At 39.7% G+C, this 21,970-nt stretch overlaps 2 protein-coding genes across 3 annotated transcripts in view; both read left to right on the top strand.

Annotated features, from left to right (window-relative positions):
* The window catches only part of Poln (DNA polymerase nu), a 141,797-nt gene that overhangs the window by 89,334 nt on the left and 30,493 nt on the right, over positions 1–21,970 (top strand). The window lies entirely within an intron of this gene.
* LOC110294700 (nuclear cap-binding protein subunit 2-like) lies at positions 8,208–8,897 on the top strand. Of its 2 annotated transcripts, XM_021163102.2 has the most exons (2): positions 8,208–8,325; positions 8,488–8,897. In XM_021163102.2, exons 1-2 carry the CDS (start codon positions 8,208–8,210, stop codon positions 8,673–8,675), a joined length of 306 nt encoding a protein of 101 aa, XP_021018761.1. In that variant the 3' UTR covers positions 8,676–8,897. The 2 variants fall into 2 exon arrangements, with proteins under 2 accessions (XP_021018761.1, XP_021018760.1); XM_021163101.2 differs by having other exon boundaries at positions 8,208–8,897.

The raw sequence follows: 21,970 nt of genomic DNA, 5'->3' as shown, positions 1-21,970 counted from the left end.
ATGCTCAACTGATTTTTGACAAAGGTTTAATATGAAGCAGAAAATTATTCTCTTCAGATTTGTGTCAAGTGTTTCACACATAAAGCTGATATGAAAAGTTCATGTCTGCATTGAATATTATGTCTTTTCTGCATTTTTATTAGCTTGTAATAGTCCAGGGAAGAACTTCCAAAATAAGAAGCTTTTAGTATTTGCATGATGGTTGCTTCCAACCTCCACAGCAGTAGTAATCTGGCATTTGTGACTTATACTATAATTAGTTGCTGTGGAAATGATTTTTATGTTCTAAACAGAGGACCAGAATAGCACATGGTAGAAGTGCAAATCAAATATACTTAAAAACGCCTGCACCCTGTAAAATGCTCTGTTGTTACAAATATCACAAGCAAAAAAAAAAAAAAAAAAAAAAAAAAAAAAAAGCCAATAATCAAAAATATGTAGTAACATCTTTCAAAATGATAACAGTTTCCTAGGAAAACTTTGAAGGTTGAATAATTACATACAAAGATAGGGTTTAGAAGAAATCATGGAAGCACCATAATTGTCCCTCACAAATATGCTCAACTGATTTTTGACAAAGGTTCAATGTGAGGCAGAAAATTATCCTCTTCAGATTTGTGTCAAGTTTATCACACATAAAGCTGATGTGAAAAGTTCATGTTGGCATTGGATATAATGTCTTTTCTGCATTTCATTAGCTTGTAATAGTTCAGGGAAGAACTTCCTGTGCTCACCTTTCCTCACCTGTGAGGCCACAGCCAGTGATGGAATGTAGTAAAGACAGAAAAGAAGTTGTAACAAACTGTTCTTGTTGTGAGGCGAGAAGGCTGTAGGATATCCCGTTTATTTAGTATATCAAGAATCAGTCCCTTAAATTCTACAGTAACAAGTAACCCTTGATGCCTACTTGTGGTACCTGCAATATCCAGAGGGGACATATCTCTTGAGTTGTGTGTTCTAGGTACATAAAGCAGACTGGAGTTAAGTGGAAGAACTGATGACATTTCTGAGAAATGCACTTTCTATAAAAGCATCAATGCTGACTAAAATATTCTATGATTATTTGAGCCATAATCTCTGGGCTTCTAGTTGTCTATGGACAAGAAGCAGGCTGAGCTCCATCATTCCACTCCATACCTATACATCCCAAGTCCTCTTCCACCACCCAATACATGTTCTTCTACAACCTGAAAGATCTCGCCTGAGTCCACAGCCTGTACCCCTGCTTAGTCCCACCACTTCTTCCTATGTTAGACTTCTGCCAGGATCTATATCCACCCCCAGGACTGCTACTTCCATTTCGTACCCAGACTTCTCATTTCCTCCTCCAGGGTATAGTATGGTGAGTATCCCTGATCTCATATATGTCTTTTTCACAAATTATCAGATTTAGCCTGGGCCCCACAACCAATGAAAAAGCCTACTCTAGACTTCTCAGCTCCACTGCAGAGGAGCTCTGGTTTTGGGGCATGTATTAGTTAGGGTTTTACTGCTGTGAACAGACACTATGACCAAGGCAAGTCTTATAAAAAAACAACATTTAATTGCGGCTGGCTTACAGGTTCAGAGGTTCAGTCCATTATCATCAAGGTGGGAGCATGGCAGTATCCAGGCAGGCATGGCGCAGGAGGAGCTGAGAGTTCTATGTCTTCATCCAAAGGCTGCTAGTGGAAGACTGACTTCCAGGCAACTAGGGTGAGGATCTTATACCCACACCCACAGTGACACACCCATTCCAACTAGGTCACACCTATTCCAACAAGGCCACACCTTCAGATGGTGCCACTCCCTGGTCCAAGGATATACAAACCATCACACTCCACTCCCTGGTCCCCATAGACTTGTTCAAAAACATGAGTCTATGGGGGCCATACTTAAACATAGCATAATGCAAAATGCATTTAGTGCAACTTTCAAAGTCCTCATAGTCTATAGCAGTTGCAACAATGTTAAAAGTCCAAAGTTCAAGGTCTCTTCTGAGATTCATTCAACTTAATTAACTGTAATCCCCAAAGCAAGGCAGGAAACCAGCTGGGCAAACTCCAAACTCTGCATCTCCATGGCTGATGTCAAAGCGGTCTTCAGATCTCCACTCCTTTTTCATCTTTTTTGACTGCAACAAACTGCTTCCTCCTGGGCTGGTTCCACTCCCTGTTAGCAGCTTTCCTCAGCATGTGTCCCATGGCTCTGGCATCTTTAACATCTTTGAGTCTCCAAGGCAAGTTCAATGTTACAGCTTCTTCTTTCAGTGTCTGGGATTCCACTTGATCTTTTGGACTCCTCCTAAGGTCTGGCATCACTTCTCCATCTCTGTCCTCTGTAGCACTCTATGCTCAGGTTGATCCACTCCATTACGGCTGCTGTTCTTGGAGATCATCCCATGGTACTGACATCTCCAATACACTGGGGTGTTCCACTCCAACTAGGCTTCACCAATAGCCTCTCATAGGCTCTCTTCAGGGTGCCAAGCCTCAAATCCTTTCCATGACCCCTTCAATCCTGGGCCATCAACTACAGCTGAGGCTTCACCTTCTCCAATGGGCTTCCCTGGCCTCTCACAGTGCTAAGCCTCAGCTTCTCTCCATGATCCCTTCATTCCTTCACAAGCAGTACCACCTGAGTACTCTTACACATTATCAAGTCCAGCCGCAGCATGAGCTACAACCTTATCTATCTCTGGAACACAGCTTCTTTGTGCTCCCAGAAAACAATTTCCAGAAGATTTCACCGCAACGATGCTGGTCTCTTCTTAATCACCGCTAATTCCTTAGCTCCAGCTAACCAGCATCAATTTTCCCAGTAGTTCCTTCCATTCTTAACTCTAGAGCCAGAGGCACAATGGCTGAAGCTGCCGAGTTCTGCTGCTTACAGGAACTAGAATATGATCCCCTTGTATTATTACATTATCACTAGCTTTATGTTTTCTAAATACTTCATTGCCTAAGCTTGGCTATCCTGGTTCTTGCTCTGTAGATTGACCCTGAATGTAGAGATCAGCATGCTTGTCTCATGGGATTAAAGGTGTGTACCACCATGCCTGGATCTAATTTAGCTGGGTAGGATCTTGCCCCAAGGTCCCACTCCCTTAATCTTTATCTCCTAGAACACAAGATTTTGCTCCATTTCACTTCCTGGTACTCCTTTAATACTCAAACCATATATTTTATATTTTTCCTTTCTAAGCTTGCTATACTTGTTCAAACTTTTCTTCATAAGACTTAACCAGAGAACAAAGTCTCTGCTGGGCTTTTTTGAAACTTCTTTTGTCAATGCAATTAATCCAAGTCTCTTCACCTTAGCCTCAGGCAAACTTTTCAGACAAGGGCAAAAAGTAGCCACATTCTTCACCAAAATACCACAAAACCAGTCTTTATGCCACATTCTGAAATTCTTCTCCTTTGAAATCTCTTGGGCCAGGTCAACACAGTTCAAATTACTCCCAACAACAAAATCTTCCATATTCCTACTAGGATGACCCATTAAGCCCCATTTAAAGCATTCCACTGCTTTCCAAATCCAAAATCCCAAAATCCACATTCTTTCAAATAAAAGCATGGTCAGGCCTATCACAGCAATACCCCACTCCCAGTACCAACTTCTGTATTAGTTAGGGTTTTACTGCTGTGAACAGACACTATGACCAAGGCAAGTCTTATAAAAAAACAACATTTAATTGCGGCTGGCTTACAGGTTCAGAGGTTCAGTCCATTATCATCAAGGTGGGAGCATGGCAGTATCCAGGCAGGCATGGCGCAGGAGGAGCTGAGAGTTCTATGTCTTCATCCAAAGGCTGCTAGTGGAAGACTGACTTCCAGGCAACTAGGGTGAGGATCTTATACCCACACCCACAGTGACACACCCATTCCAACTAGGTCACACCTATTCCAACAAGGCCACACCTTCAGATGGTGCCACTCCCTGGTCCAAGGATATACAAACCATCACAGGGCAGTATCATCCATACTTTCTATAACACAAAACTCTCATGTCATATACAGCTTTTCCACTCAGACCTGTCTATCCCCAACTTGGAACAGGAATCACATCCTGCAAACTAGTCCAGTCCCTTTTGCCCACCTGACTGCATTCCACCTACTACACCCCAAGACACCTCAAGATGCCACCATTCTTTCTCTCCCACACCCTGATATAGCCATAACAAACTCAGAACTAACAAAGGGAGTCCACATGCCCAGATCTCATCAAAGGAATACCAGTAATATGAAAGATAAAGCCAGTATCTTTCTCCAATACCTATTAGTGTATAGAAATGCTTGCCAATGAGAATACCCAGAACTCCAAACACAAAAGTTAAAGGCACAGTCATAAATCTCAAAAAAATCAAGTATAAAGGAAACACAAAGAAATAGCTCAATGAACTCAAGGAGAAAGGACTTAAAGAAAATAAATGCCAGATTGATGCCCAAGAAAACACAAGCATTAGGCTAATGGAAATGGTAAAGACAACCTAAGACTTGAACAGAATTCAGAATTCAATCAGGAAAGAGAAACATAGAAGAAGACTGAAGATGAAATTGAAAAACCCAGAAGCCCAACTAGAAAACTCAAAGGAATCAAGCAGACAACAGAAAATGAAGTCTCAAAGATAAAAGAGAGGATCTAGATCAAATAATCAAGGAACATGAAAAAACTATAAAGACAAAACATATTGAAAGGTACAAGAGGAAAAAAAAGATTAGTCACATATACAGGAAACTCCATCAGAATAATAGCTTATTTCTCAGAGGAAACTTTGAAAGCCAGAAGAGCCTGGAACAATGTATTCCAAGTCCTAAACCAATGCATCCAGCTAAACTATCTGCCATGATTGAAGGAAAAGGAGTTCCCCATTACACAAACACTCTGAGAAAACCTCTATCCAACAAACCAAACGTAAGGGAAACGCAGGTACTTGAATATAAGGTACTTGAAAATAAGGTACTTATTGAAATTTAGTAATTGAAAATAAGGTACTTGAGACTGAAGAGAGCTATGAATGTAGGAGAGTGACCATAGAAAGAAAAACAAAAGAATAATTATTTCAACACAGAATGTCACTGAGAACACAGCAAATCATAAGTAAAAATGATGAACATAAATAGTACATTTCAATCATAATTTTAAATATTAATGGCCTCAATTCTCCAATCAAAAAATCACAGACTGACTGAATGGATCAAAAAACAGTCTCTCTTTTGCCTACAAGAAACACCTTTTAAAACCTTAGGTTTTTTTTTTGTTTTTCTTTTGTTTTGTTTTGTTTTAGTTTGGTTTGGTTTTTCGAGACAGGGTTTCTCTGTGCAGCCCTGGCTGTCCTGGAACTCATAGACTAGGCTGGCCTCGAACTCAGAAATTCACCTGCCTCTGCCTCCCAAGTGCTGGGATTAAAGACGTGCACCACCACGCCTGGCTAAAACCTTAGTTTTAAAGGAAAGTACCTATCACCTTAGAGTAAAAGGAGGAACAAAAGTGTTCCAACCAAATAGGATTCCAGAAAGTGATGAGCTTTTTAAAGAAAAGAGCCCATTGTGAGCAACTCTAATCCCTAGAGGAGGGAAGAGACACCACCTAAATTTTTAATTAACTTGTAGTCTAGCAAGGCACACTAAAGCTCAAAAGAGCTCCCGTACATAACACATTCTTCATTAGGTCTCCTATGAGTCTGTGAGTGTCTAGGAATAGACATCAAGGCTGAAGACAGACTGACAACTATGGGAAATCAACAGAAGGCATTCCATTTTATAATGTATATAAAATTATATATATTATATATAATTATGTATATATGTAATATATATTCTTTCCTAAGATCTAATATATACATATATATGTATGTGTGTGTGGTGTGTGTGTGTGTGTATATATATATATATATATATATTATATGTACATATATAATGTATATATTATAGATAATGTACTACCATGCTCAACCTATTTTTAGCATATATATTGTATATATTATATACATATTATACATATAATATGTATAATATTACATATGTAATATTATATGTAATGCTAAAAAATATGTCAGGCATGGTAGTGCATGTCTTTAATCCCAGCATTCAGGAGCAGAGGCAGGCGGATTTCTGTGAGTTCAAGGCTAGCTCAGTCTACATAGTGGCACTCTGTCTCAATAAACAAAAACAAAAACAAACAAAAAACCAGCTAAATATTTTAGATGAAAAAGTGGGCTCTAAGTGCTAATTTTAAGAACTTTAAGATGAACTTTAAAAAAAGAAGCTCTATCATGCTAATGTGCAATAAGATGATTAGAAATAGCAATAATGTTCTGTATGTTATAAAAGATAGGACTCTAAATGTTTTGATCATATAAAATGAGTCTTTTAGGATGCATATATTTAATTATATATATTTAATCTGGTTTGAACAATGTTGAGTGTATGCAGGGATATACACACTACATTAATATATGTGATTTTATGCTTTCATTTGTCATAAAAGTAATTTGCAGTAAATTTTTATGATGTGTAGGGAGGTATAGGCTCTCAAATAAATCATTTCTTTCTGTTGGAAAAAAAGAAATGTAAATAAAGAAAATATCTAATTAAAATTAAAAATAAATAAGTAAATAAATAAGCAAATAAATAAAAAAAGATATATGAACACTATAGGAAGGGATAATTAAAGAAAGGGATAATTAAGAGATAATGAACACTGTAGATAGGAATAAGATCATTAAAGTGAAGAATACCATACCAGAACAATAACAAAAAATGTAGCATGGGCCAAATGTGGTGACAGATACCTTTAATTCCAGTACTTGGGAAGCAGAAACAGGTGGATTTCAATGAGTTCAAATCTAGCCTGATCTACATAGTAAATTCCAGACCAGCCAAGACTACATAGTGAGTCCCCATTTCAAAAACAAAAAGAGGAAGGAGGAGGAGGAAGAGGAAGAGGAAGAGGAGGAAGAAGGAGAGGAGGAAGAGGAGGAAACAGAGGAAGAGGAGAAGAAGAAGGAGGAGGAAAAAAGTCACCTTAGAAAAATATCCATTAATCTATGCCAGTATACAGAGATAAGAATGAGACACAAAGAGAAAAAGAGCATGGATCACTTAAAACCCATACATGGGATAAAATAAAATAGGTCAACTTCCACAAGAAGAGAAGAGAATGAAGGTAAGGTATAATAAATATGGCTGAAAACTTTCAAATATTTATTAACAAGAATCATATATCCAAAAAGCTTTAAAACATTCCAGAAGAAAGTAAAATTTGTAAAACCCAAAGACATCAACAGAGGAATGGATACAGAAAACGTGGTACATTTACACAACAGAGTACTGCGCAGCTATTAAAAACAATGAATTTATGAAATTCTTAGGCAAATGGATGGATCTTGAGGATATCATCCTTAGTGAGGTAACCCAATCACAAAAGAACACACATGATATGCACTCACTATAAGTGGATATTAGCCCAGAAGCTCGGAATACCCAGTATACAACTCAAAAAACACATGAAACTCAAGAAGGAAGACCAAATTGTGGATACTTCAATCCTTAGAAGGAGGAACAAAATACCCATGGAAGGAGTTACAGAGACAAAGTGTGGAGCAGAGACTGAAGGAATGACCATCCAGAGACTGCCCCACCTGGGGATCCATCCCATATACAACCACCAAACCCAGACACTATTATGGATGCCAACAAGAGCTTGCTGACAGGAGCCTGATATAGCTGTCTTCTGAGGGGCTCTTCCAGTGCCTGACAAATACAGAGGTGGATGCTATCAGCCATCCATTGGATGGAACACAGGGTCCCCAATGAAGGAGCTAGAGAAAGTACCCAAGGAGCTAAAGTGATTTGCAGTCCCATAGGAACAGTAACAATATGAACTAACTAGTACCCCCAGAGTTCCCTGGGACTAAACCACCAACCAAAGAAGACACATGGTGGGACTCATGGCTCTAGCTGCATATGTAGCAGAGGCCTAGTTGGAGGAGAGGCCCGGTCCTGTGAAGGCTCTATGCCCCAGTCCTGTGAAGGCTCTATGCCCCAGTATAGGGGAATGCCAGGGCCAGGAAATGGGAGTGGGTGGGTTGATAAGCAGGGTTGGAAGGGGAAGGGGGAGGGGGTTTTCGGAGGGGAAACCAAGAAAGGGGATAACATTTGAAATTTATTTAAAAAAAAAAATCTGTCTCCCTGCCATGGCCTTGTCATGTTTCATGTTTCTGCATCATGTTGGGTGGCTTACTGAAGGCACTGAGCAGTGACTCCTATGTGGAACTCAGCGAGTACCAGGACCAGCAATTCCAGGGCGACAATGAAGAACAAGAAAAGTTACTGAAGAAAAGCTGTACATTGTATGTTGGAAATCTTTCCTTTTATACAACTGAAGAACAACAGATTTACGAACTTCTCAGCAAAAGTGGTGATATAAAGAAGATCGTCATAGGTCTGGATAAAATGAAGAAAACAGCATGTGGATTCTGTTTTGTGGAATACTATTTAAGAGTAGATGTGCAGACTGCAATGAGGTACATAAACGGAACTCGTCTGAATGACCGGATCATATGGACAGACTGGGATGCAGGCTTTCAGGAGGGCAGGCAGTATGGACGTGGATGGTCTGGAAGTCAGGTTCAGGACGAGTATTGGGAGGACTACGATGCTGGAAGGCTATGGAAACTGGCACAAAAACAGTGAGTGCGGTGAGCCCCAAGTACACAGCTCACAGTACATCAACACAGTGGTGATGCTGGAGAACAGTACCCAAGGTCTCATCAGTGTCTCTGTTGTACTGGAAGCCACCTCTGGCTTTCCTCTGAAATATTAAAAGACATGATCCAAAGAATGCCTTTAACTCTAGTCTTATTAGGATGATTTTCTGTTAATAGGTCAAAAAGCTCTACCCAGGCAACAGATACAATCTGTCAGCTGGATACCACACTTTTAGGGAGACTGGACAAAACATCAGAATTGACTTTTACAAGTAGGTAGGTAATCTTCATGGGGACTGAGATGATTTTCTTCTACATTTTAAGTTTTCATATTTATCAGTGAGGTTTATGTAGCTTTGCTCTAAATTAAGAACAGGTGTTTGACAACTGGATTTGCCTTTTATATTTCAGTATAGTTGGCACCAATCCAGCCTTAAATGATCCTGGGCATGCTACCTACTTCTATGCTTCATGCATTAGGATACTATCAGGACTTGAGTATTCACTAAAGACATTTCTCAAAAGATGCAAATGTTTCACTGAAAGTTTAAAACAATACGAAAACAAAGACCTTGTTATACAGAGAGCCTCTGATATCCTAAGTAGGGAGGACACTGTCAGTAGGGAATGGAATGAAAAACACTGCCTTAATATGGAAGCTGAGATTGGAATCATTAAATTATTTCTTCCCATTTTCAAAAGGACCTTAGAATAGAGTGGGCTTTAGAAAAGAGGCTGAAGCAAGACGACCAAAAGTTCAAGGCTAGTCTGTGGAGTCTGCCTCAAAATAGAAACATAAAGGAGCTAGGGAAGGGTCCCAGGACATAGTAAGTTAAGGACTTATTATGTGAGTGCTCCTGGCTTTAATCCTTGGGATTAAACAATAAAAGAGTCTGGAAATTGGGAGAGTATTTAACAACCGAAAGCCTCCTCTAGGAACGTCTGTTATAACTGATACACATATTTTAGTCTTTTTTCCCTGAAATTATGCTTACTGAGATCCACGTATTAATAAGAGGTCAGTCTCTACAGGCGTCTAGAGATTTTTTTCATTTTCTTTGTGTTATTATATATGAGTAACTTTTTTGATACAAGAAGTAAATCTTTCCATGTTACTTTGTTACTAAAGCATCTTGTAATTCTCACTAGTTTTCATGGTTGGGTCAGAACATCTTTGATGCTGTATTAAGTGTGGTTTTCTTGGAGCTGTAACAACTGTAATGTTTAGGAAGCCCGTTTGCAAACACTCAATGAAGAGACACTCAAGTTTTAAAATAAAGCTTTTTATACTGTAGCTTGAACTGTTTATCATACTTTTCTTTTTTTTTTTTTTTTTTTTTTTTGGTTTTTTGGTCTTTTTGGTTTTTCAAGACAGGGTTTCTCTGTGTAGCCCTGGCTGTCCTGGAACTCACTTTGTAGACCAGGCTGGCCTCGAACTCAGAAATCCACCTGCCTCTGCCTCCCAAGTGCTGGGATTAAAGGCGTGCACCACCAACGCCCGGCTTTCATACATTCTTTGTAGTAAAATATAAGTCAGATTTCAATAATCTATGACTCAAAACAGTGGGAATTTTATCTTCTCTAACAAGTTTCAATAAAGTTAGACCAACTTTAAAAAAAGAAAATATCTAATAAAACACACACACACACAACCCAAAGACAAAAAGAAAATCTTAAAAATCAGCAATAGAAAAAAAAATCAGCAATAGAAGACAAGACACATTGGCAAAGGAACAATGGTATTATTACAGCAAAAACAGAGGTAGAAGATAATTTCCAGAGTTCCCAAATAGTCTGGGATTTGTCATCTATGAAGTTACAAAAAATAAAGCAAAACAAAGACATTCCTCAGACCTGCAGAAATATGAGTTTGTCTAAGTACTTCTTCACTAGTAGGATGACTTAAAGAATGTTCTTCAGGCTGAAGAGAAATGAGGTCACACAAAGCCCCAAGTCTTCATGACCAGCATACTAGAATGAGCAGAGATGAAACATGCTCACTTTTATTTTACATAACCTGCCTTACGTATCTCATGGTTTTATAAATGTGGTTTATATATAACACTTGAATTCTGCAATACCTTTTTTAAAGTTTCAAACACAGATGGAAGTAAAAGTAAAAAGGGCAGGCAGGAGCACAGTGGGATTCTGCAGGTGTACGACAACAGCCATGAAGTAGAGAGGTGCTTAGATGTAGGTTGTCAGGTCTTAAAGATGCATATATAATTTCTAAGGTGAGACAATGCTAAAGGAATGACAGCTAAAATATTAATGGGAGGAGTAAAATGAGGTATCAAAAAAATCTTGTGGTTCACCTAAAATAATTCAAGGAAGGAGGAACAGAAAACAAAATGCAGATAGGGTAAATAAAAACAAATATCAAGATGGAAAGATTAAACTTAATAGTTATCAATAAACATTAAATATAAATAAGATGAAAGCTCCAGTTAAAAGGCACAAATAAATATGTATCATGTAATCATAAATATATTATTATGCTTCTCACTGCCCAAAAGTAGGGATGGAGGGGCATTCAAAATCACTAGCAAATGAAAACATATTTCTCTCTCCTTTTAAAGAAACCTTCCCCTAATATCTTGTAATTACTGTATTATTGGCCCAGTGTCGTTTTTCTACTGGACAGACAGAGGCACTCAGACCCCAGATAGACTGTGCACTTCTCCCTGCTTTCCAGGAAGCTGTCAGGGGAGTGACAGCTGATGTCGTGGGGTTTGCATTGCCCCACTGACCATGCCAGCCAGGTCTGAGGAGTCATTCTGTCAGTGACTAGAACTAGAGCGTTGCTCTGCTCATGGACTGATGCTTTTCTTCCTTTGCTTGGCCTACCCTTGTCTCTATTTCTCACGCATACTTTAAGACCTTAGTAGAACAAAAATTCCACAACCACACACTAGGGATATATAGCTTTCTTGGTACCCTGGTTCAGTCCTCAGTAAACTAGCCAAGGTGGTTTATGCTTACAGCCCCAACATTCAGGAAGTAAAGGCAAGAGGGTCAGCACTTCACAGTCATCTTCAGCTATGTGAGTTTGAGGTCAAGGTGACTACATGAGAGTCTCAAAGATAAAACAAAATATAAATAAATCCCAACAGCAGCAGTAATAACAAATTTATGTATATACAGTTTTTAAAGGAGAGAACTAGAGTCAAGCATGTTAATGAAAGGCTGTAATTCCATCACTTGGGATGTGGAGGCAAGAGAATCAGAAAAACAAGGTCATCCTTGGCTACACAGCAAGTTTTAAGCCAGCCTGAGCTAGAGACTGGGAGGGGCAGAAAATAAAGAATAATTTTTATTTTTCATATATTTTTACTAGATAATTTTAAAATGTGAAACAGAAAAATGTCAGGTTAGATAAAAAGACTATGCTTAACTATAATACTCATTACAAGGCAAGGCATAATTTGAAAATAAGTGCTAAACATAAGGAAACTAATGTACTACGTTCATATCAAAGTAAACAAGACAAAAACTGTTGCCAGTAACTAAACAAAACATTTCATAATGGTAAAAGATGGATTCATAGGAAGATGCAACAATCCTCAATTTGAATGTACCTAACAAAGCAATCTTCAACTCAAAACACTTGATGAAAGCTAGGTATTTTAGCATACATCTGCAATGCCAGCACTTCAGAAACTGAGGCAGGAAATCCCAAGTTCAAGGCTAGCCTGAGATACATAGTGAGATTCTTTCCCAAAAATAAAATACTTGATGCAAAAACTGACAAAACTAAAAACAGAAATAGGAAGTACAACTCATTAATTAATTAATACTGGGAAAGTCTCATTGCTTTTGCCAGAGAAATTTCTCTTAAAATAAATATTAATAAATATGCTGTACTGTATTCTTTTAATTATAGTTCTTTTAATATACAGTTTATGCCACTGGTGTCCAGCTATGTGCATTGTTAAACAGTATTCTTTCCAAAGCCCTTCCATAAGAAAATTCTGCTGTATTCATTAATTGCAGCCAAGAACTCCTCAGGAGTGATTCAATTTCATACACCAGTTTGTTTCGGTTTTGGTTTTTATTCAAACCAAAGTATCCTCCTGAATAGTATTATTTAATCTTCCAGATTCTTCTATTGAAGAGTTGATTTAGGGATAACTGAACTTCAGTCCCACCATGCTTTTAACCACCAAACCATCTCTCTAACCCTGTATTTGGAATTCTCAAAGAAACTTGGCAGAAAAGATGATCAATGCTTACATGGTACTTTAAAGAGGGGACTATTAGACAGCTGATACACTGGAAAATGTGGAGACAGATCCAGTGGGAGCCACATAGAAAATCCAAGAAGGACCAGGCCTACGCCAAAACAAGCCTAAGTTCCTCCCTTAAGTTGCTCTTGTCATGTATTTTTGTCACAACAAAATAATACAGAAAATTTGTACAAAGAGGTAGAGCTGGGACTATGACAAACCTGACCATTTACCAGGATTAATGGTGAAAAATATAGAACTGAAGAGTAGAAAAATCCCTAAATTGCTGTGGGAAGAACTTTCTAGTCCATTCTAGTGCATGTGTAGAAGACCAGAAAGCTGAAAAAAAAAAAAAATATGGGCAGTAGAGTCCCGGCTCATAAGGTTTCCAAGGTGAACAAGCACTCTGTTGGAAACTGGGGTAGAGGTTACTAGTGTTACATTTCTGGCAAAGGATCTGGCTGTAGCTTGTCTGTGTCCTGAAAATTTGAATGAGGCTGAATTAAAAAATAATGGACTCTCTCACTTGGAGGAACTTTTAAGAAGCACAGTATTTGAGTTAAGTCATGGTCTGTGTTCTCTCCACTTGCTGAGGTTTAGAATGAAGGTAAAGAAGGAAGGTATAGAAAATGGGAAGTGTGGGGAGCAAAGAAGTGAGTATAAAGTTGGAGACAGGGAAAATATGGAGAAAGCAGCTGTAACTGATAGAGTGCTGATAAAGAGAAACCTGAGGTTCTGCATTGGAACAACAGGGAAGATGCTCCCAGGCCACACTCCACCAATCAAAGACATCAGTGTCTTCTGAAAATGAAAACCCATCAGAAGGGAAGAGTGAGCTGAACAGCTGAAGGGGTTCTGTACTAGAAAACAACAGTTTTCAGGAAGTGTTTTTTCCTGGTTCAACTACCAGGGCACATAGAGACTACTACAGCTATAGTAGAAGGGAGTCCGACGACATCTGGAACTTGGCAGCAGCAAAATGCTGGAGTGAGGGTGTCATGGAGTCTTTCATCAAGGAGGGTCAGATCCTACAAGAAGATTCTGAAAGGCCATTCTATAAGCCTGTAAAAGCAAAGCCTAAATTGTAGTGAAAACCCAGGTATAGTGGAGGTCTTAGGACAGCTGCTGAGAAAAGCTACATAAATGGAACTAGCCTAAGAGGCGACAGTGCTATAGGTGGCAAAACTGGGGGTGGGGCTACCCAAGCCCATTGAATCCAGATGATGCCACAGATATAGATACAGATACAGACACAGATATAGACACAGATACCGAACATGGAGATATAAGACTTGATGTTTGCCTTGCTGGATTTTGGTATTCCTTTGGTCTGATCTTCTCTTGTTTGCCCCTGCCACCGTTTTACCATGTGAGAGTGGGAATATTTACTCTGTGATATTTGTATATTGGAAGTATATAACTTGCTTGTTGTTATTTATTATTATTATTGGCTTATAGATAAGAGATTGCCTTGAGTTTCAGAAGAGTAGACTTGAATAATATTGAAACTGTTAAGAGACTTTTGAGGAGCTTTGCGTTATGAGATGACCATGAATCTACTGGGGCAAGAGATAGAATGTATGATTTAGAAGTGATATATTTAGGTGTCAGGTGGACAAGGAGTGGACTTGAGGCTAATCATCATGGTTAACTTGACCATATTTGGAATCACCCAGGAAACAAACCTCTGGTGTTAATCTCACCAGGCAAGAGTAAAAACCACCATTCAAATGAAAGCCAATTAAGCAAGCTTTATTTATTGTGCATAAGACTGACTCTCTCAGACAGCAGCTGTGTGGGTTAACTATTCAGGCTTCCTTTTATAGGGAGAAAGTGTAAACTGGAGTTTTGCAACAAGGACTTTGCAACCGAATTTTACAGAAGCAGATAGCAGATTAGATTATTTGACAGGTCATCTTGGCCAAACATCTCAAGGTTCCTTGACCAAATACCTTATCTAGTTAGGGTACAGTACATGTGAGTCAAACTTTAATTTTATAGCAAATAGAAACAACATATTCTGACCTTATAACAAAATGGCTTTTTACCCTAAGATGAAATCAGGCTGGTCCATGACTGGGTATATTTGTGAGGTCACTTCAAGAGTTATTTAATTGAAGAGGTAATATCTCCTCTAAGTGTGAATGGGAGCATATATAGATTGAGGTCCCCAATAAGAAGGAGAAAACCATTTGAACACCAGCGTTTGTCTTTCTCTGCTTCCTGACTGTGGACAGGATATAATCAGTTGCTTCACACTTCTGCCACTATGCTGTCCCCTCAAACCATGAGCTAAGACATACTTTTCCTTAAATTGCTTTTGTCAGAGCAATGAGAAAAGTAATTTACACAGGAACCATGAAGGTTCTCCCATTCCCATGAAGTCCATGGGAGAGTGGCTTGCATATACTCTGATAGGTCTGTCCTAATTGCCCTTAAGTTGGACCTAGCCCCATACTGCAGAAGCTACCCTGCTTGCAGGAATGACCTTATGGGAAGAATAGAGTAGAAAGCAATGCCCCTGTGGTCAGGCAGTCCTAGAAGAACTAAGCTGGAACTGAGCAGGTAGTGACCTATCACCCAACTAGTCACTTAAGTCTATTCTCTGGAGGTAGCAACTAGAGACTTAACCTTCTGCTTTCCAATGAGGGACCCCTAAGGTTAGAGTCTGTTTCTCTTTCTTATTCATGGCTCCCAGAAGACCCTTTCTTCAAATCTGGTTCTCTCTGGCTGGGCTCCAGGTCAGCTATACCGTTTGCTACTTGTATGACTTCATTTGTTTAGGAAGGACCTTGCAGTTCTTGAACTATCAGTCCCATTGACTCTCAAGTGACTTCTCTGCCACCAGCCAAAAATCAGGCATTGTACTTGAGCATAAAATACTAAGGTAGTCTATGAAGTTCAGAACCAGACAAGCCACTGTCACTATGGCAATCCTGCTTGCTCCAGCAAAGTAACATAAGCAAACACTACAAAGTAGGAAGCAAGCCATAATTTTATGGATGCTGTGATTTCTGCCCAGGAAGCTGAGAGAATCAATAAAGGGGAAGCCCTTGACAATGCTTGGGTCCAGAAGCTAAACAGGACTAAATTAATGTGCTAAGTCCAGCTCCTAAGTATAAACAGTCATAGTTCTAGAGAATGAAATGGGAGAAAAGATACAGTGAAAAAGGTAAAAATACTCATGGTATGGTGAATTTTAAAAGTGTAAGATTCCTGGTGAAAAAAATGAAAATTAGAAAAGCACAAAAAATGAAGAGAAAACCTGAATTTTATTAACACATCCCCTGTTTTTACATTGACATAGAAATGTCTACTAAACATGCCCAAACATACTATAGATTATTTCCAGTGGCCTACAACTAATCTGCAGGTTATGATGAAAATCACAAAAAATGATTAATAAGACTGACCTCATAAATATTAAAGTATAAAGGCATAGTTGCTAAAAACATGATCAGTTGCTAAAAACGTGATCACTAGAAAAATAACATTTATATATAGATCCACACATGCATTAAACTTTAGTATGCAGTAAAGAAGATATTGATTTAATGAAAGCTCAAGTGATTTATTAGTCAGCAATAAGCTGCAGTTCTTTTGTTTGTTTTGCACTGGAGGTTTAACCCAGGACCTTTCCATGCTAGGCAAGCACTTTACTGCTGAGTTATAGCCCCAATTCATTCTGGGCTGGGGTGGGCTGTGCTGTGCTGGGCTGTTCTGTGCTGGGCTGGGCTGTGCTGTGCTGTGCTGTGCTGTGCTGTGCTGTGCTGTGCTGTGCTGTGCTGTGCTGTGCTGTGCTGGGCTGTGCTGGGCTGTGCTGTGCTGGGCTGGGCTGGGTTGGGCTGGGCTGGGCTGAGCTGGGCTGTGCTGTGCTGTGCTGTGCTGTGCTGTGCTGTGCTGTGCTGTGCTGTGCTGTGCTGGGCTGGGCTGTGCTGTGCTGGGCTGGGCTGGGCTGGGCTGGGCTGGGCTGGGCTGGGCTGAGCTGGGCTGTGCTGGGCTGGGCTGGGCTGGGCTGTGCTGTGCTAGGCTAGACTGTGTTTATCAGGTAGGATCTCACAGTGTAGCCCAAGCTAGTTTTGAATTGGAAATCAACCTGCCTCAACCTCCTAAGTGCTGAGATTACAAGTGTGTGCTACCTAGCAAACCACAGGACTTTGTTTACTCCATCTAGAGTGTACCAAGAAATTACCAGGGACAGCCTTCCTGTTGAACAGACAAGTATCACAAGTGTTGATATAAGTAAGAACCTTTTTAACAGAGTTACAGGAATCTTTCAAGACAGTATTAACAGGATATAGCAAAACAAAGTCACAGAGATCACTCTTGCTAGGAGAAGTAAGGTAGGGCCTGAGAACAAACTGCTGTTTGCTCACATGGATGAGCAGCATGTGGAAGCTTTCTTGTTTGTGAATATCTTATATAGGCAGAGGACTGTGGAGTGATTGCTGTGCTTAAGCATTTTCAAGCTCATTGGGGGAGCTTGTCAAAACCATCAGAAAGAGCTACAGCTCATTTCATGATCGTCATCATGTGGGGACAGGGAAAAGTCTAGCTAGATCCAGTGACAGGTAGTTAGAAGACTATATGCTTGTGCTAGTCACTCAATATACATTGTTGAATTCATGCCTTCCCCATTTCTAGCTGCATCTTCTGCCTTGGGTTGTACCTGGTCCTGCTGGGTCAAATTTCTCCCATAGCTGCCACCTGAAGGAATGCACACACACTTGTGTATGTGTACACATGAACTCACACATGCTTTGCACTCATGCACATACACAGCTATTTCTTACTTTTCATAAGTGTGTAGAACTCTCTTGTTTGCTAAACATCCCTCTCATCTTATGCTTAGATAAACTTTTCCCCTTTCTTTATTTTAATGATATATCAGAAGGGAAAAAGATGTGTCATCTTTAACCAAATGTCTTTCAGGGAGGCACTTTGTGTTGCTCTGTGGTTGTTGGCAAGGAAGTATAATAGCATGGGAAAGGCTGAGAACTTCTTGTCATCATCCAGTGAGAGTTAGGCAGCCATCAGTAGAGATGGTGGGAAGGTCCAGACTCCAGTGATATTAGAAGATGGAGCCAACAAGAGCTAGTAATGGACTGATGTGCGAGTGTAGGGAGGGGCTTATGCAAGATTAGTAGTGAGCAATGGTGAGAGAGGTGAGCAGCCAGCATTCCTGTTCCATCCCCAAAGAGATGAGAGATAGTTATGGTGACGAGACTCAAGCTCAGAGAAGTACCTCAAGGAGAAAAGCTGGTACATGAAATGACAGTGAGGACCATAATCTACACATCAGTCACTTCCTCCCATGGCCACAGATACAACTGTCTCTGCTCATGTGATCTCAGGGGCAGGAGTGCCATATGAAGTTTTCAACTGCACAAGAGAAACAGAGACAGTCGCCTTTGTGGCTCCCTCTGAGAGTGTTATTATTTCTTAGGGACTCCAGATCTGGATTTGAAGGGGGTGGGCACTGAGAGAACTCAAAGGTGGGTCTTAGTTTTTGCTTTCCTGCAAGATGAGATAAAAGCATTCATCCACTACCAGTGGATAAATAGGCCATTATTGGAGAAACATTCTGGGAGTTCCTCAGATGTGACCTGAGGGAAATGGCAACATGCCCATACAAACTTGGGTGTGAATATCCTTAGAGGTATCATTCATTCTGGTGGCTTTGGCCAGCAGTGAGTCTTGGCCAGATATAGCTAAACTGTCCCTGCTTTGGAACTTGCTTGATGACCTCTGGGTGCTTATACTAGACTTACGGAACATGGAGGAAGACCACAGTCTTAGAACCTTGCCTGAAGTACATTCTTCAACAGAATTTATCAAGGTTGATGTTGACTTTTGTCATTGGGCTACAATGGTGTCTATACCCTGTGGGACAAAATTATAAAGCACTGTCTATAACAGGGATAGGCAGTGATGCCTTATCTTAACTTCAGAATTTTTATCTTTTCTACATAGGAATTTGTCTGTTCTTGTTTATTTATTAATTTATTCAGTCAATTATTTGCCAGCCTGGGTTCAAAAATAGTCTATTTTGGGTTATAATACAGGAATACTTTATTTTGTTGTTTGATTTGTTCAGCTGGTTCCTGTGTTCCTTTGCCCTTAACTCTTTAAGAGTGTGTGTGTGTGTGTGTGTGTGTGTGTGTGTACCCACTTTCTGGTACCATATGGTTTCCCAGGCTCATCTAATATGTTTTCTGCTTCAGTTCTAAAATCAGCCATTTCTACACCTCTGCTTTCTTTATTAGAAAGTGGTGTTAGAAGCCAAACTCTGGGTAATGGATGTTTGCTTTGCTGCTGGGGAATCATTGCTTCTAAATTCTTTCAGCTAACAATGGAAGGAAAGTGTGTGTGTGTGTGTGTGTGTGTGTGTGTGTGTGTGTGTGTGTGTGTTTCCTGAATATACATGTCTATAAGTATTTTTATATGTAAACATCTGTAGCTATGTAGGAATTGAGAAGCATTTACTAGAGATTTGGGGTCTTTTTGGCATAGACACAGTAGAAATGAGACCAAGGCAAATAAATGTGTGTAGGGAATACTGGCAAGGCTTTAGTTCAACCTTTAGTTCAAGGCAGTGGTTCTCAACCTGTGGGTTGCAACCCCTTGTGGGTTGCATATCAGATATCCTGTATATCAGATACTTACATCATGACAATAGCAAAATTATAGTTATGAAATAGCAATGAAATAATTTTAGGGTTGGGGGTCACCACAGCGTGAGGCTCTGTATTAAAGGGTGCAGACTTAGGAAGGTTTGTGAACCACTGCTTAGGGGGTGCAGCTCTGTGCTGACATGGCAGGCAGTTTTCTGAAGAAATGCTTTTATTGATGTGCTAGGTGGGCTCTAGGTACTAATGATCTTGCCTGAGAGCTTTGGGTGCTAAAAAGGCAAAGTGAGGCAGAGGCTACAATGGAGAAAGACCATGTTTTCATACAGGCTGAATTGAGTCTATGTCTAGAAACTAAAATTCACAGAAGAAGAATTGTGAGGTAAAGAGTACTATATACTATAACGATTTCTTTCAGAAAGTTACTAATTTGGCTTTGTATCAGAAGTGTATTTGGCTGTGTATCAGAAGCCCTAACCATTGCTATCATTGCTATATGTTTCAAGTTAGGTTAGTATTTGTCAGCTTGGTAGACGAGACAATACTTAGTGCATATATTGCACTTTGCCTAATTGTTTCAAACCAAATTTTTACTTATCCTTGACCATTTATGTTTCTTCTATTAATTGCTTGCATATAACTTGCTTGCTTTTGTCATTCTCATTTTTTGGCATCTGCTGTGATTCATTAACTCTTTTGCAGACATGATGCTGGTATTTTCTCCAGCCTTTACTGGTCTTTATTTATACTCACCTCTTTTGAAGAATGGGAGTAATTCTTTGGATTGAACTCCTAGCCTTACACATACTAAGGAAGTGTTCTATCACTGAGCCCTTAAAAAGAATTGGTTTTTATCATGGTCTCACTAAGTTGTCCCAGGTTGGCCTCAAACTCACTGCATAAGCCTAGGTAAGCCTTGAACTTGCCATCCATCTACCTGAGCATTCTAAGTAGCTGAGTAATACAAGTTTATAAACCCAAAATTTTTATTTTATACCATCAAATCTATTGGCTTTTTGATGCTGCCTTTTTATGCAGGCAGGTTCTCAGTGTGTGGCCCAGGCTGAGCTTAAGTGATGATTCTCTAGCCTTAAACTTCAAGTCACTTAGATTATGAGGGCACACCACCATGCCAATGTGATAGCTAATTTAGATTGCCAACGTGACAGGATTTAAGAGTTAAGAGATAAACCTCTAGGTATGTCTGTGAGGGAAATACCAGATTGGGTGAATTGAGGTGGGAAAACTTACTATAAATGTGGTCAATACTGTTCTGTCGACTGGAGTCCTAGGCTGAAAAAGGAGGAGAAAAGTGAGCTAACACAAGCATTCACTTCTCTCTGCTTCCTGAATGCAGGTGCACTGTGTGTTCATTGCCTCAAGTTCTTGCTGTCATGCCTTCCCGCCATGATGGACCACAATAAATAAACCCTTCCTTAAATTGTTTTTCATAGGCATTTTATCACAATAAGAAAAGTAGGTAGTGCATCTAGCTTGCTTTTGTCACAATATCTTTTTGTTTATTTGCTTTTTGCTTGCTTTAAGACAGGGTGTCGCCAGGCAGCAGTGGCACATGCCTTTAATTCCAGCACTTGGGAGGCAGAGGCAGGAGGATTTCTGAGTTCAAGGCCAGCCTGGTCTACAGAGTGAGCTTCAAGACAGCCAGGGCTATACAGAGAAACCCTGTCTCAAAAACCAAAACAAAAAACAAAAAAACAAAACAAAACAAAAAAAGACTGAAGGTCCCTGGTTGTCCTGGAACTTGCTCTGTAGATCAGCCTGGCTTCAGACTCAGATATCTGCCTTTCTGTGCCTCCTGAACCCTGGGATTAAAGGCATATGCCATCAGCAGCCTGGGCACCCATGGTGTTTTGATGACATAGTTCCTTAAATATTTTCTCCATTTCTTCAATAGATACTGCTCTATTTAACATGTTTCTTAAAGAACTAGAAGTTGAATCCAGGACCTCATGCATGATTAGCAAGTACTCTTCTAGTGAGCCAACCTCATTAACTTTCATCTGTAATGAGGTCAGTTTTTCTTTTTTTAATAGTTTTGATATATTCCCTAGGCTGTTCTAGAATTCAGAGACTTCTTGCCTCCACCTCCCAAATCCTAAGATTATAGGAATATGCCATTACATTTAATGCAAGGTCAATTTTATTTGTTTTTTAATTGCTGAGGAGGAAACCCAAGGCCTTAGAAATGCTAGCAATCTGCTTCCCCTGACTCTGCAACCAGTTTGTACACTTGAATTTTCCTAAGATAATGTCCATGTAACCTAGGGTTTCAAACGGAGTTGCACAAGGCATTTCTAAGGCTGTTGGGTTTTGTTTGTTGTTTTTTTAATTAATTAATTAATTTTTTTACACTCCATATTTTATTCCCACCCCCATCCACCCTCCAACTGTTCCACATCCCATAC

This window comes from Mus caroli, unplaced genomic scaffold (genome assembly GCF_978045245.1).
Source record: "Mus caroli unplaced genomic scaffold, Mus_caroli_1 scaffold_4, whole genome shotgun sequence".
Classification (NCBI taxonomy): Eukaryota; Metazoa; Chordata; class Mammalia; order Rodentia; family Muridae; genus Mus; species Mus caroli.
Note: the sequence above shows the minus strand (reverse complement) of the source record. Positions and strands in the feature narration are given on the sequence as shown.